Here is a 16,427-nt window from a genome sequence, read left to right on the forward strand (position 1 = left end):
ATCAAATGAATCAAATGAATCAAATGAATCGAATGAATCAAATGAATCAAATGAATCAAATGAATCAAATGAATCAAATGAATCAAATGAATCAAATGAATCAAATGAATCAAATGAATCAAATGAATCAAATGAATCAAATGAATCAAATGAATCAAATGAATCAAATGAATCAAATGAATCAAATGAATCAAATGAATCAAATGAATCAAATGAATCAAATGAATCAAATGAATCAAATGAATCAAATGAATCAAATGAATCAAATGAATCAAATGAATCAAATGAATCAAATGAATCAAATGAATCAAATGAATCAAATGAATCAAATGAATCAAATGAATCAAATGAATCAAATGAATCAAATGAATCAAATGAATCAAATGAATCAAATGAATCAAATGAATCAAATGAATCAAATGAATCAAATGAATCAAATGAATCAAATGAATCAAATGAATCAAATGAATCAAATGAATCAAATGAATCAAATGAATCAAATGAATCAAATGAATCAAATGAATCAAATGAATCAAATGAATCAAATGAATCAAATGAATCAAATGAATCAAATGAATCAAATGAATCAAATGGATCAAATGAATCAAATGAATCAAATGAATCAAATGAATCAAATGAATCAAATGAATCAAATGAATCAAATGAATCAAATGAATCAAATGAATCAATTGAATCAATTGAATCAAATGAATCAAATGAATCAAATGAATCAAATGAATCAAATGAATCAAATGAATCAAATGAATCAAATGAATCAAATGAATCAAATGAATCAAATGAATCAAACGAATCAAATCAATCAAATTAATCAAATGAATCAAATGAATCGAATGAATCAAATGAATCAAATGAATCAAATGAATCAAATGAATAAAATGAATCACACGAATCAAATGAATCAAATGAATCAAATGAATCAAATGAATCAAATGAATCAAATGAATCAAATGAATCAAATGTATCAAATGAATCAAATGAGTCAAATGAGTCAAATGAATCAAATGAATCAAATGAATCAAATGAATCAAATGAATCAAATGAATCAAATGAATCAAATGAATCAAATGAATCAAATGAATCAAATGAATCAAATGAATCAAATGAATCAATTGAATCAAATGAATCAAATGAATCAAATGAATCAAATGAATCAAATGAATCAAATGAATCAAATGAATCAAATGAATCAAATGAATCAAATGAATCAAATGAATCAAATGAATCAAATGAATCAAATGAATCAAATGAATCAAATGAATCAAATGAATCAAATGAATCAAATGAATCAAATGAATCAAATGAATCAAATGAATCAAATGAATCAAATGAATCAAATGAATCAAATGAATCAAATGAATCAAATGAATCAAATGAATCAAATGAATCAAATGGATCAAATGAATCAAATGAATCAAATGAATCAAATGAATCAAATGAATCAAATGAATCAAATGAATCAAATGAATCAAATGAATCAAATGAATCAAATGAATCAAATGAATCAAATGAATCAAATGAATCAAATGAATCAAATGAATCTAATGAATCAAATGAATCTAATGAATCAAATGAATCTAATGAATCTAATGAATCAAATGAATCTAATGAATCAAATGAATCAAATGAATCAAATGAATCAAATGAATCAAATGAATCAAATGAATCAAATGAATCAAATGAATCAAATGAATCAAATGAATCAAATGAATCAAATGAATCAAATGAATCAAATGAATCAAATGAATCAAATGAATCAAATGAATCAAATGAATCAAATGAATCAAATGAATCAAATGAATCAAATGAATCAAATGAATCAAATGAATCAAATGAATCAAATGAATCAAATGAATCAAATGAATCAAATGAATCAAATGAATCAAATGAATCAAATGAATCAAATGAATCAAATGAATCAAATGAATCAAATGAATCAAATGAATCAAATGAATCAAATGAATCAAATGAATCAAATGAATCAAATGAATCAAATGAATCAAATGAATCAAATGAATCAAATGAATCAAATGAATCAAATGAATCAAATGAATCAAATGAATCAAATGAATCAAATGAATCAAATGAATCAAATGAATCAAATGAATCAAATGAATCAAATGAATCAAATGAATCAAACGAATCAAATGAATCAAATGAATCAAATGAATCAAATGAATCAAATGAATCAAATGAATCAAATGAATCAAATGAATCAAATGAATCAAATGAATCAAATGAATCAAATGAATCAAATGAATCAAATGAATCAAATGAATCAAATGAATCAAATGAATCAAATGAATCAAATGAATCAAATGAATCAAATGAATCAAATGAATCAAATGAATCAAATGAATCAAATGAAGCAAATGAATCTGTTCGTGCAAAACGAAAAATGGTAACAGCGCGCCACCTATATCTCAGCGGCGCATGCAAACGACCAATGGCTCCATCGTTCATCGATCGTTTTATCGATGCCCAAACCGTGGTAGCTATCTTCTGCAACCAGCTCCCGGTTAAAACATATAAAAGGGGGCGCCGTCCGTGGTCGCGCCTCTTAGTCGTCAGCTGAAATCAAAACGTCAAACCGATCAACAATCCAATAAGTGAGCAGTTCATTTGCGAGTGCGCGATTTTAAATCGATACTTTAAAGCTAAATTGAATAGTGTAAGTTAGTGAATAAATAAATAATTTAAGGTGAATAAATTTAGACAAATAAAATAGTGTCAGTGAGTGTAAAAAAGGGGAGTAATTTACTTACCTGTGTTACTGTGCCGCTCGTCGATTCACCGAACCCGGCGCGTACCTGTAAAGTGAAAGATATCATACTTACCTGCAACCGTTCCTCTACGCTGATTTAAATTCGCACCTGTAAGTCGTTTTATTCACCTGCTCTACCTGTGCATATCGACATTGGTCCTTCGAGCCGGATAAGCGTCGAACTCCGTTTGTCCGCCATCGCGCCGCTCGCCTGACGCCACTACGTCCGCCATCCCTGACGCTTGTCGGGAACGCCATCGCGACCAGTCCTTCAGAATAGCAGCCTTTGTTCGGAAAGAAGACGCTGCTTCTAAACAATTGTTGGAGACAATTTCGACCGCTGCTGCAACTGCTGGAGGAAATATAATTACAAGGCATTTCCATTGCCTTGTCAAGGTAATTAGGGTTCCATTACCCGCTAATTTTCCCTTTGAGCTGCGCGGTCTTCTGATTTCATAACCCGTTCATTACCTTCTGTGAGTGCCTGTTGCTGCTGATTGCGACGCAGTCCCTTTACCCACTGGTCCACCAAGTTTGCTGGCTGGCGGACCGCCCGTTCCGGCCGGGTTTCAATTCACCCACACGACACGGTAGAGGAAATAGATTGCTGCTATCGATACTAACATAGGACGATTCCGTTCGCTCATTTCTGCTGGTGGAACGCTTACGCTAATTGCCACTGGATTTATATACCCGACAGAGAAGCAGGACGCTGCTAATTAAAAAAAAATACAAGGCATACGCATTGCCTTTCACAGGTAATTAGGGTTCCAAAACCTTCACGCTTCTCGTTTGTGCTACGCGGTCTTTGCTTTGCAGATCTATTCCGCCATTACGATGTCCACCGAGCGTCGCATCAAGAGTCTCAAGCCGAGACAACGGACCTTGATGACGTCATTCAACGCCATTACTAGATTCGTCGATGAGTTCGACGATGAAAGGGATGCCATCCAAGTACCAGTACGGTTAGAGAGCATCATCAAGCTCTGGGAGGACCTCAACATAGTCCAGATGGAGCTGGAGTCCCTCGACGAAGCTAACTTGGACGAGCAACTAAAGCTACGGACCAAGCTCGAGTCGGCCTACTACCGGTCCAAGGGAATGTTGCTGGCGAAAAATAAAAATTTAGTTCCGAGCGTCTCTAGTTCTCCTTCAACTAGTCGTGGCCCTTCGTCGTCATCGCAGGTGCGCTTGCCTGACGTAAAACTTCCGGTCTTTAGTGGGAATTTGGATAGCTGGTTAAATTTCCACGATTTATTCGTTTCGCTGGTCCATTCTTCGGTAGAACTTTCCAACATACAGAAGTTTTACTATTTGCGTTCGTCATTGTCGGGTGACGCTTTGAAGCTAATTCAAACCATTCCACTCAGCGCAAACAATTACGTGGTGGCTTGGAATTTGCTGATCGAACATTTTCAAAACCCTGCGCGGTTAAAGCAGTCATATGTCGATGCGTTGTTCGAGTTCCCTTCGCTGAAAAAAGAGTCTGCTTCTGAGTTGCATTCACTGGTGGAGAAATTCGAGGCCAACGTCAAGGTTCTTCAGCAGTTGGGGGAGATGGTCCAATGCTGGGACATTCTGCTGATTCGGATGCTGAGTATTCGCCTCGATCCGACGACGAGAAGGGACTGGGAGGAATTTTCAACGACGAAGGATGCCATCTCGTTCAAGGACTTGACCTCATTCATCCAACGTAGGGTCACCGTTCTGCAGAACATCCAGGGCAGTACGGTAGATGTCCCTTTTTCCGGCCAAGCGAAAAAGTCTTCTCAACGACCAGTCGCAAGTAACAATGCAGCACAGTTCAACACAAGGAAGTGCATCGTCTGCAACAACCATCATCCACTCTACCAATGCTCGACGTTTTCCAAGATGAGTTCGGAGGATAAGAAGAAGGAAGTTCGTCGCAATCATCTCTGTCGGAACTGCTTGCGGAAGGGTCATCAAGCGAAGGACTGTTCGTCAACGAGTACCTGCCGCAAGTGTCGGGGCAAGCATCATACTCAGCTTTGTTCCAGTCAACAACCAACCAGCTCAGGTCAGAAGACAACCAACTACACAGATGAAAGGTCTACGCCTGCTGCATCTACCAGCAATCCACCCACTGCATCTGTGTCAGCCACCATCGAGCCTGCCAGTTTCGCTTCCGTTAGTCAAGGACGGAAGGCAATTCTACTTGCTACTGCTGTAGTCATCGTTGTCGACGACAGTGGAAGCGAGCACACAGCACGTGCGTTGCTAGATTCCGGTAGCGAATGCTGTTTCGTTACCGAATCATTCTCCCAGCGACTCAAAGCGCAACGGAAGAAGGTCCATCTTCCGATAGCTGGCATCGGTCAATCGTCGACGCATGCTAGGCACAAATTGTCAACCACAATTCGCTCTCGCACAGGAAGGTATTCGACTAGCTTGGAATTTCTAGTTCTTCCCAAAATTACCATCGATCTGCCGTCGACTTCTGTTGATACTTCGGCCTGGGAGATTCCGCCGAGTATACAGCTAGCTGATCCGTCATTCTGCAGCACCAACCCAATCGATCTCATCTTGGGAGCAGAAATTTTCTTCGACTTGTTCAAGGTCTCTGGTCGAATTCCGCTTGGCGATAACCTTCCGGTACTCGTGAACTCCGTTCTTGGCTGGGTAGTGTCGGGAAGGTCTTCTCATGGTCAACCGATTGCTCCAATCGTCGCAAATGTCGCCACCGTCAACGACGTGCACCGTCTAATGGAAAGGTTTTGGTCCATCGAGGAAGACAACGCCTCTCCGTGCTATTCCGTCGAAGAAACCGCCTGCGAGGAACACTTCCGTCGCACGGTAACCCGCAACACCGAAGGGCGATACATAGTTCGACTGCCACTGAAGCAAGATGTGTTGTCTAGCCTCGTCGACAACCGTCGCACCGCTCTACGACGTTTTCACCAGCTAGAAGGTCGTCTAGTCCGTCGAGGAATACCACGCGCTAGGGCACATGCATCGCGTAACGGACTACGAGAATCCTCCCACTCCATGCTACCATCTTCCGCATCATGCTGTAGTGCGCGAAGATAGCACGACGACCAAACTGAGGGTAGTTTTTGATGCGTCGTGTAAAACCCCCAACGGACCATCGCTGAACGACGCGCTTCTAGTTGGACCAACCGTGCAAGAAGACCTGCGATCAATTATCATGCGAAACCGAACACACCCAGTCATGCTGATCGCCGACATCAAGCAGATGTACCGCCAAGTCCTGGTAGACGAGCAGGACACTCCACTGCAGCGAATTGTCTGGCGAGTTTCCCCCGACACTTCGATGGAAACCTTTGAACTAAAGACCGTAACATACGGCACAGCCAGCGCACCATACCTTGCAACGAGAGTTCTCCAGCAACTAGCCGACGACGAACGCGACGAGTACCCTAAAGCAGCTGAAGTTCTACGCAAGGATTTCTACGTCGACGATCTGTTTTCCGGTGGAGGCAACGTAGCAGAAACAATCGCTTTACGCAAGCAGCTCGACGCATTTTTGCTCAAGGGTGGATTCGAACTCCGCAAATGGGCGTCCAACAAACAAGCAGTACTACAGGATATCCCAGCAGAAAATCGTGCTGTACAAGGGTCAGTCGACTTAGACCGAGATCCGTGCATAAAAACGCTTGGACTACACTGGGAACCGTCCACCGACCAGCTCCGCTACAAAATTCAGCTTCCTCAGCCAACAACAGATGCACCGCTTACGAAACGCATCGCACTGTCATATATCGCACGTTTGTTTGATCCGCTTGGACTTGTCGGACCCGTCGTAACTACCGCCAAAATGTTCATGCAGACACTCTGGACCTTGAAGGACGACGACGGCAAGATTTGGAGCTGGGACAACGAACTACCGACCGCCATCAAAGAACGCTGGCAAGAGTACCAATCGCAACTCCATCGGCTGAACGATTTGCGCATCGACCGTTGCATTCTTCTCGCCAATCCCGTATCAGTCCAGCTGCATTTCTTCTCCGACGCTTCGGAACACGCATACGGCTCGTGTGTCTACGTCCGCTCGACAGATGCCTCTAGTGCAGTCAAAGTTTGTCTGCTGACTGCGAAATTGAAGGTCGCACCCCTGAAAAAACAAAGCATTCCCCGACTCGAGCTCTGCGGTGCCCTTCTGTCTGAACTCTACGAGAAGGTGACGTCATCGCTCCAAATACACACTGAAACGTTCTTTTGGGTCGATTCTACCATCGTGCTGAGTTGGCTAAATTCTTCTCCGTCGACCTGGACAACGTTCGTGGCCAATCGAGTCTCCAAGATTCAGACCGCCACGCAAAACTGCTCTTGGAACCACGTAGCAGGCCAGCAAAACCCAGCAGACCACATTTCCAGAGGAATACCCGCAGAAACCCTTCTACAAAACGATCTTTGGTGGCAAGGATCTCAATGGCTGCAGAGCGACCAACGCGACTGGCCAATTCAACAACCGAACGCTAATCAGCCTCCCGAAGTCCTCATGGAAGCACGAAAAGTACCAGCAGTACATATGGTCCGAGTAGCCGCTTACTGTCGACGATTTCTTCAGAACTGTCGGAAAACTTCTACAGCACGAGCGGAATCAGCACATCTCACAGTCGACGAGCAGAAGGAAGCAGAAGCGACGATCATCAGACTCATCCAACAGCAAAGCTTCAGCAACGAGTACAAGGCCCTCCAACAAGCACAAACTGTATCCGCAAAATCTCGCATCCGTTGGTTTCATCCCTTTATCGGCGCAGATAAGGTGATTCGCATCGGCGGTAGATTGGGGAAGGCCAATCAGCAGTACGACAGCAAACATCAGATTCTTCTTCCGGCTTCTCATCACTTCTCCGTCCTACTCGTTCGCCACTATCACGAGAAGAATTTACACGCAGCACCCCAACTTCTGCTTAACCTTCTTCGCTTACGATACTGACTAAGTTTGGCCAAACGAACAGTTCACAAGTGTGTGATTTGCTTTCGAGCGTGTCCCAAACTCCTTGAACAATTCATGGCTGAACTACCCGCAGCGCGAATCACCGCAGCTCAACCATTCTCATCGACCGGCGTCGACTACTGGGGACCAATTCTTTTAAAACCACCCCATCGACGAGCTGCACCCACCAAAGCCTACGTTGCAGTTTTTGTATGCTTTGCAACGAAAGCTGTGCATATTGAACTGGTGAGTGACCTAAGCACAGCGAAATTCATCGAAGCACTTCGCAGATTCGTCTCCCGACGCGGACTGTGCAACGAAATCTACAGCGACAACGGCCGCAATTTCGTAGGAGCAGCCAACGAACTTCGTCAAATAGTGCGAAGCAAGGATCATCAGCAAACAATCGCCCGCGACTGCGCCGAAAATGGAAATCGTTGGCATTTTAACCCCCCACGAGCATCACACTTTGGTGGCCTATGGGAGGCCGCAATAGCATCTGCTCAAAAGCATTTCGTTCGAGTACTTGGAACGCACACGCTCGCCTACGACTCGATGGAAACACTGTTAGCACAAATCGAGTGCTGCCTCAACTCTCGCCCGCTTGTGCCACTGTCCGACGAATCTACCGACTTGGAAGTACTCACACCAGGTCATTTTCTCACTGGAGCTGCGCTGAAGGCTGTCCCGGACATAGATGTCACCGACATTCCTTTCAACAGACTTCGACAGTGGCAGCAAATTCAAAAAATGTTCCAACAGCTGTGGAAACGATGGCACTTGGAATATCTGTCAACGCTACAATCCCGTTCGAAATGGTGTAATCCACCTGTGCCCATCCGAAAGAACCAGTTGGTAGTCATCAAAGACGAAAATTCTCCACCGATGAGCTGGCCGATTGGAAGAATCATCGAGCTTCACCCCGGCGACGACGGAACAACGCGTGTCGTCACTCTTCAGACACCGACCGGCCGATACACTCGACCGGTATCAAAAATTTGTTTGCTGCCAATTTCATCAGCAGCAGAAAAATTAAATTCAACACCTACCCATTGTAAACATGTAAACATGTAAATAGACCTTTCTCGTCAGACCTAACACCTGTTTTTCTTATTTTTAATCGTAAGATTACACATTTATAAGAACATTTCCGTAAAAATGAGATTTTTAGGAGCTATCATGATTTTTTAATGATTTTTTAAAAATTGAAATATGCAAGAATGTTGAATATTTTTTTCACCTCAGCAAGAATGGTGGGACTTAAAATGTGCGTTTGGGCAGCACTGCTTTGAATATTTTCACTTAAGTTCTTGGCAACGCGGTAAATGAAGTGGTGAATCGCAGTACAAAATTCATTAGCAATGTAAACAAACTAAAATGAACCTCTCGCTGTAGAACATTGGATGAAAATGTTTAACCTCACTTTTTTGACAGTTCGCAGAGCTTGTTTACATAGACTTGGAATTTTTTTTATTCGACCACAGTATGAGAAACTTGATTTGGTTCACTTTTAAATGCGATTATCTTGTATTAACACGCTCGCTAGGCTTTCATTTTTATTTGACGTCATTAGGCAATGTTCCGTTAAATTTGGCATTTTTCTTGTCCACGATTCGTTGAAGAAAGCGATTTTATTTGTTGCGATCAATTCAACTTGTTTTGTTTTTTTGCTGAATTACAGCGTTAGCCACGAAACATTTTGATGCTCACTGGTAATTGCATTGATGTCCTTGAAATTATATACATCGCTTCATAGGTCCGCACCAATTGCAGCCGCTCCACCTCGCCGGAATCGAGTTAGCCGAAGGTCCAGCCTGCGTCAAGCTACTGCTGGTACGAAGGTCCAGCTACTGCTGGTAGTGTAGCGATCGGCTCCGTCGGTAATACCGTTGGACATACCCTCATCGGAATGTTCAGCGGTTCCGATTCACAAGAGGCAGCCTCGCCTAGCCCCGGTATCGGGCGAGGCAAACACTCCGGCAGGACCATGCTCGTGGGAGATCAAGCAGTTATTATCTTGTACCCAAGGCCAGGCCGAGTGTGATTCGTAACATTTACCAAATTTAGAAGTCCATATACATAATGTTCACGTGATACTTTTTTTGAATAAAAATAAATGTTGGCAAAATCCTGCAGCATTAGGATCCAAGATAGAGCTTTAACACCAACTCACTGTGCTTCGGTGGTTTTTTGCAAACGAACTATCAGATCTATGTTTTTATTTAGTAAATGTTTTAATAAATATTAGTTCATTAGGAGTTTGACTTAATTTTATTTTGATGGCGCGGTGACGGGGTGGTTAAAATGCGAGTCGTATCTTAAAAATCGATCGCTTGAAAGTAGTATAAATGATTATAAAATGCGACAACATAAACTCATAACCTTTCTAATGGTTATTTAGCCATAGGTAACGAGAAAATAGGTATGTTTTATTCATGTACAACAAAAATTTCTCAGCAATAATTTAATTTATTGTGTACGGGGAACGTGCCATTTGAGCCAATATATTCTGAAGCATAACTATCCCATGTTAATAACAAATCCCATAACAAATGGGACAGTATAGCGACCATACAGCTGTAACAGCGAATTTAGCATTGACATCAATATAACCAGGTTGGTTGCTAGCAGAAAGAACAATACAAGCTGGGCTGCTAGCTGTTTGTGCTACTAATAACACTTGCAGCCTGTCAAATTAACATGATTCTGTGATCTAGCTCCAATGACGATGGAATATAGCTGAATCCAAAGCGTAACCCATCAGCGCATTTGATCATGTAATGGATATTATCAACTTTGAAAGAAATACATTTTATTGTTGTCTGTTTTTGAGGTTAGAACTTAGAACTTTTATACTATTGTGAGAATGATCCTCAGCAACTATCCTTCCAAATTAAAGACTCGTGCTAGCAATGGCTTCGTTCAGAGGCTGCTGCTGTACATTTGTTTTCGTTAGCTGGCCCATTACGATTCCCCGGACCGAACCACTTTTCCGCCACCACAAGTGGGAAACAAACGATTCACATTTGATTTCTGTAGTTACAAATTACCGAACCACTGGCAGGTAGCATAATCTTCGGACTTAGTTGTGAATTGGAACAGTCAAGCCTGACTTCCCGAGCTACATCTCCAGTATTGTCGCCCCATAAGACTAGTGTACCTAAATGTGTCCCACACACATAGCACACCATCCTGGCAACTAGAGGAGGTGGAGATAGGTGAACGGTAAGTCGTTATGTCCGCTTCATTGAATTCATATGCTTCGAAAATAAGTTAGATTTTTTGAGATCATAACCCGTTTTTCGGAGATTTTAAAATATAGGAATACTTTTTAATAAAAAAAAAATATTAATATCGAATGCATTTTTCCCTATTTTCATTCTAGACAGACAACACAATCAGCAAGTCCAGGTGACAATTTCACACATGCCACCGTACTGCAAATAACCATCAACAAAACCTATGAATGCGGAATGTGTGACCAATCATTCCCCAAGAAGAGACAGCTGGCAGTTCACAAGCGCGTACATGCCGGCACGCGACCGTACTCCTGTGATATTTGCGGTAAAGCATACACCAAGGGTATAAATCTAAGCCGGCACAAACGGATACACACCGGCGAACCACGGCACCATTGTCGGATATGGATATGAGAGGCAGAGAATTTTTCACTTCTGAGCAGTTGGATCAGCACCGGCTTACCCATAAAGATCAGGCTTGCGTTTGCGATATCTGCAGTACGAAGTTTACCGAAAGCAGTAGTCTCACGCGACACAAACTTATCCATGCGGGTGAGAGATCGCACAAGTGCGATATTTGTGGCAAAGAATTCATAACTAGTGCTGAACTCACTCGCCACATGCGCATGGATACTGGCGTCTGTATAAGTGTGATATCTGTGGCAAAGGTTACGTAGAAAGAAGCAGTTTGAAACGTCACCAGCGTGTTCACATCGATATGAATCTTGCGGATCAGATATTTAGTTGCGACATCTGTGGTAGAATGTTTCTTGAATCTAAAGAACTTACACAGCACTAACTTATCCACAGCAAAGATCGAGAATTCAGATGTGAAGTCTGTGGTGGCGGGTTTATAAAATATTCTCACGTGACTCGGCACATGCAAATCCATACAAACGAACGCCCATACAAATATGACCTCTGCGAGCAAGAATTTCTTCGAAGAGCACATTTGACCCAGCATAATCGCAGGCATGTTGGCGAACGACCCCATGGCTGTGATTTGTGTGGAAAAAGATTTATTTAACGTAGTCATTTGATGGGACACAAGAAGCTGTACAACAGGTCAAGGAATGGTAGCATGCGAAAAGGAAAAATTAAGGATTCTACCGCGACCGAAAGCATCCACGCGTTCGCTGGAGGCGGTAATGGGAAAATAAAAGAGGAAAAGCAAGTTCTAACATAAATTATCTGATTGAAAGCAATGTAAATAGAAGTCTTGTTTATTATAAAAATGTATTTAGTAACTTTCTCTGTATTAAATTGCGGCGCCATTAAATGATCCTGTTATCAACAATCGACACTATAAAAATTATCCACTCCCTTGCCAACGGTCTGCTGAACACTCTCGTAACCATTGTCTTGTAGGAGCTGTTCTAGTTCAAGTCCCACACACATAGCACACCATCCTGGCGACCAGATGCTCCCATCTCGGCCTGCCACTGGTCTATGAAAATACATGTGATAGGACCGCAATGGCCGTTTAGGGTGAATTGCAATAGGTGGTTCCAAACATGTCACCGGTGACCCTGCTGGTGAAACTCCAGGATACATCGAAGCTCCTCCTCGGATGCGTTATATTGAGCTGGCAACGTTGTGGACGGATTGCTGAAATAAACTAATGCTTCCTGTCGAACCGGTGCGTACGTGGGCTAAAAAAGAATAAGAATTAAGGCACTTGATGACATACTTATTGCAGACTGAAAATTAAATGCCTTAGAATATACAGTATTTTAAAATAACAAGTAAAATCTGTCTGTTCTGCGCCCTAGGTGAGCTTAAAAAATGCTTGAAACATAGAACTTACTTCGCCCATATGCAGACGTAAATCCCCAATCGATCTGACAACCTTGCGTGTACGTTTCCAGTCTCAGAGAATCGATTCGTCCACTCAACCGTGCGACTATCACTTTGTCACCGGCGAGCTTTATGTTCGTTACCCCATTGTTGTGGGTGTTTTTGTCTTCATATATACCCTGCAATGAAACGTCCGTCAATAGTTGTAATAAAAAAACAAATGACTCCATACAATTTACCTTAAAGTTACCAGTCGTTCCCTCCCAGAACTCCAACCGCCCATCTGCACACCCAATCTCTGAGATTATCAAAAAAGTCCAGGTACCAGATCGGCGAAATCTGGTAACATTTCTTCCGCACTGTACCTCCTCCTCCAGGTGGCTGAGAACATTCGCCAGCGCTCATCTGCTGCCGGGGTGGGATGAAGCCGTATGATTGGATTTACTCTCCACCGCTGCTACATCATAGCCCTTGGTCGAATTAGTCCACAAAAACCGAATTCGCAGATCCGCACAAATACCTTTTGGGCATACACCTTTCTGTGAGCCGTGCATATCAGATAGGTATACCTATATAGAGAAAACTGGAAAAAACAAAAAAGATGTTATCGATGTTTGAAGAGCACTTTTCACTTTAGAGCAGCGTTGTCAGATGGTTTTGTATAATAGGTTGGTTCTAGTACACAGAATTCTTAAGTTGCTCCGGAGCAAACAGAAGCAAAAAATACTTGCTTTTTACTCCAGTTTGCTAACGGAAGAAGAAAAAAGAGAACATAGGAACGATTTTCTCTCTGTTTGCTCCGGAGTACTTCCACTTTCTACTGGTACTGAAAAAAATCTAATATCGGTATAGTTCTAAATAAAAAATAGGTATTTATCGGTGTGAAGATGTATGTTAACCAAACGTTACCTGCAAATTATTGGTTTTAAATTATAGATCATTCTAATGTTATGTAATCAAACCTACCGAGCTCAATCGATTTCAGAATCGGTTGTTGAGCTTTATTTGAAATTTTGATAGTAACCTGGCAGATTGCTGAATCAATTTCCGGATGATTTGATGTGGTGAAGACATTTTCTAAAAAGGTCCAAACGTAATATTAATTGATCTTATTATATGAAAATCGTTATTTTTGGTAAGAAAAAAGAAATCGGTATTTTTAATAATTTTATTGGTTTTGAAATTAAAAATCGGTTTAGATATCGATAAATCGGTATATTCTGCAACACTGTTTTGGGGTTCATCTACGTCAAAACAATGTTTTTGACAAATTGGAATGAACTCTTGAAGTTCATACCCAGTAAACGAAACGGCGAATAGCCAGATTAAAAGAGATGCCGGCGAGCGGTAGGCTACTGGAACTTTGTTATAGGCGATAGAAAGATGAACGACCACTTTGTTTTCAGTAATGAGAGATGGCGTTTGGTCACGGATTTCTTACAATAATATTTTATTGCGTCTATTACCAACGTTTCGAAGGTCTATGCCTTCATCTTCTGGGCAAAACTACAATTTGAACAATAATTTGAACAATAATTACATACAACATTCAATTTGCAAACACACAGATTACTTACAACACGAACAATATTATCTTAGTCAAGTTGGTTTGAACATTTAGACGGAAAAAACAACGCACTGATCTACACTGTAATGTCAAAATTAAGTTTGAATTTGATTTGAATTGCAAATTCGTTTTAATTGTGGCAACTTACACAGACGGTCCCCGCACACATCACTAGCAGACTGAGCAATGAAACGTTTCAAAAAGCAAAAGTGTGTGTTGTAAACAGTATCGAGGTATGGAACAGATGGAAGTGGAAACAGCAATAATTTGACGTATAGGAAACGGGCAGAAGAGAGTGAGCGAAGTTTATGCTTAATGAGAGAGAGAGAGTGTAGCACCCCAGAGTATGCTGCATTCAAATTATTAGTGTCGGTTCTGAAATTAATTGTTGAAACATCACTAAAAATGTGGCACATTTCCAAAATCTGTAAAGCTTGTAATCGGTTGTCATGGTCTAAAATTGTTGTTTTTGATAGATCAAAGCTGTGCTCATTATCAATGGAATGAACCATTAGCGCTGTCTTTTTAAACTCGTCTACATTGCTTGTCTCTCGCTCGCTGCTTGACGATTTAAATTCATTGTACCGTTTTATGAGCGATCGGTGGCCAGACAGGCGCTGTTTGAGTTGTTGTGTAGTTAAACCTATGTAGGAACTGTCACATTCTGTGCAGGGTATACGGTAGATTATATTGCGTTTTGAAAGAAGAGGCGTAGGATCTTTCAGCTTGGAAAACAAAATTGCATTGGTTTTTGTACATTTGAAACCTAACCTTACATTTTTGTGATTCCTCTGAACGATCCTGGCAAGGGCGGGTGTGAGAGCATCTACGTGGTGGAGCGATCGATATACCTTTTGTTCGCTCTCGGGAGGGCGATCATTTACTGTGCTGGGATTTTGGTTGACAAATCGATTGATCAGTCGATTTACCAGGGTGCTGGGATAATTGTTATTGCGCAAGTATTCTCGTACCGTTAGCTTTTTCTGGTTTTCTGTTTTGTACGTTGATAGTCGAAATACCCTTGCAATGAACCCCATGGCTGTATTAAGCTTTTGCGTGAGCGGATGGAGAGAGAGAAAATTTAAAATTCGGCCAGATGCCACCGGCTTTTTGTACCAGTCGGTGAGAATCCTCTGCTCGTCCGTTCTTATCAGAACCATGTCCAAATAAGGCAAACGGTTGTTGCTCTCAATCTCACATGTAAACTGGATATGTGGATTATAGGCATTCAGCGCACTCTTCACATGATCAATTTCATTAGCTGGGAGAGCGGTGATCAAATCATCCACATATTTCTTTAAAAAGGGGATAGGTATATTGATCGTCTTCAACACGTCATCTAGTAATGTTTCCATTACTAGATCCGCTAAGGCAGGGGATAATGGATTACCCATTGCTGTTCCCGATTTCTGCCTGTAATATGCTCCGCGAAATACGAAATAACTGGAGGAGAGATTGAAATCGATGAGGTCTATGAAAGTTTTTTCATCTTTGATGGTTGTGTTTTTCTCTATCGAACTCCAGTTATTGCGCACCGCTTGGATGACCAGGTCTTTGGGGATGCAAGTAAACAAACTAACGACATCGAACGAAACCAACACATGATTCGGGGGCAGCGTTGTGTTGTTTATGAATGAGCAAAACTCGTAAGAGTTTAGGACATTGTATTTGTTCTGATTTATCGATAGTCTGAGAATACCAGCTAAATACTTTGAGAGATCATATGTTGGGCAATTAATGCACGACAGGATGACCCTCAGCGGACTATTGGGTTTATGTATTTTTGGAAGACCGTAAATTTTAGGGCAAGTCGCGTGATGTGTTATTAATTGATGCCTGGTTTTCTGGTCTATCATTTTCTGATCGTATAGAGCATTTACCATTTGATTATTTTTGGTCTGTACTTTGTTTGTCCAGTCCGTGTCAATGCCTTCATACGTATCGCTGTCGCCAACAAGGGTTTGCATTTTCATTTCGTATTCTTCTTTTTTCATTATTACTGTTTTGTTACCCTTGTCGGCAGCCACAATACATATTTCCGGATTGTCACGGATGAACTTTTGGGTCGTATGGTATGCTTCGTAGTTTTGCCCAGAAGATGAAGGCATAGACCTTCGAAAC

At 41.3% G+C, this 16,427-nt stretch overlaps 2 protein-coding genes and 1 long non-coding RNA gene across 3 annotated transcripts; 2 read left to right on the forward strand and 1 right to left on the reverse strand.

The window, feature by feature from the left end:
- The first annotated feature begins 3,619 nt into the window (after nt 1-3,619).
- On the forward strand, nt 3,620-7,703 carry LOC131695321 (uncharacterized). The gene is made up of 2 exons (XM_058983785.1): nt 3,620-5,759; nt 5,818-7,703. The coding sequence occupies exons 1-2, from the start codon at nt 3,620-3,622 to the stop codon at nt 7,701-7,703; spliced, it is 4,026 nt and encodes a 1,341-aa protein (XP_058839768.1).
- Nucleotides 7,704-7,778: 75 nt separating this feature from the next.
- On the forward strand, nt 7,779-8,777 carry LOC131695323 (uncharacterized). Its single transcript, XM_058983786.1, has one exon. It carries the CDS (start codon nt 7,779-7,781, stop codon nt 8,775-8,777), a length of 999 nt encoding a protein of 332 aa, XP_058839769.1.
- Nucleotides 8,778-12,198: 3,421 nt separating this feature from the next.
- On the reverse strand, nt 12,199-14,078 carry LOC131695322 (uncharacterized). Its single transcript, XR_009306640.1, has 3 exons — nt 12,979-14,078; nt 12,750-12,918; nt 12,199-12,594 (listed from the first exon to the last, which is right to left on the reverse strand). It is a non-coding gene; the product is annotated as an uncharacterized LOC131695322 (long non-coding RNA).
- Between the last annotated feature and the right edge of the window lie 2,349 nt (nt 14,079-16,427).

Source organism: Topomyia yanbarensis, unplaced genomic scaffold, assembly GCF_030247195.1.
Source record: "Topomyia yanbarensis strain Yona2022 unplaced genomic scaffold, ASM3024719v1 HiC_scaffold_36, whole genome shotgun sequence".
NCBI lineage: Eukaryota > Metazoa > Arthropoda > Insecta > Diptera > Culicidae > Topomyia > Topomyia yanbarensis.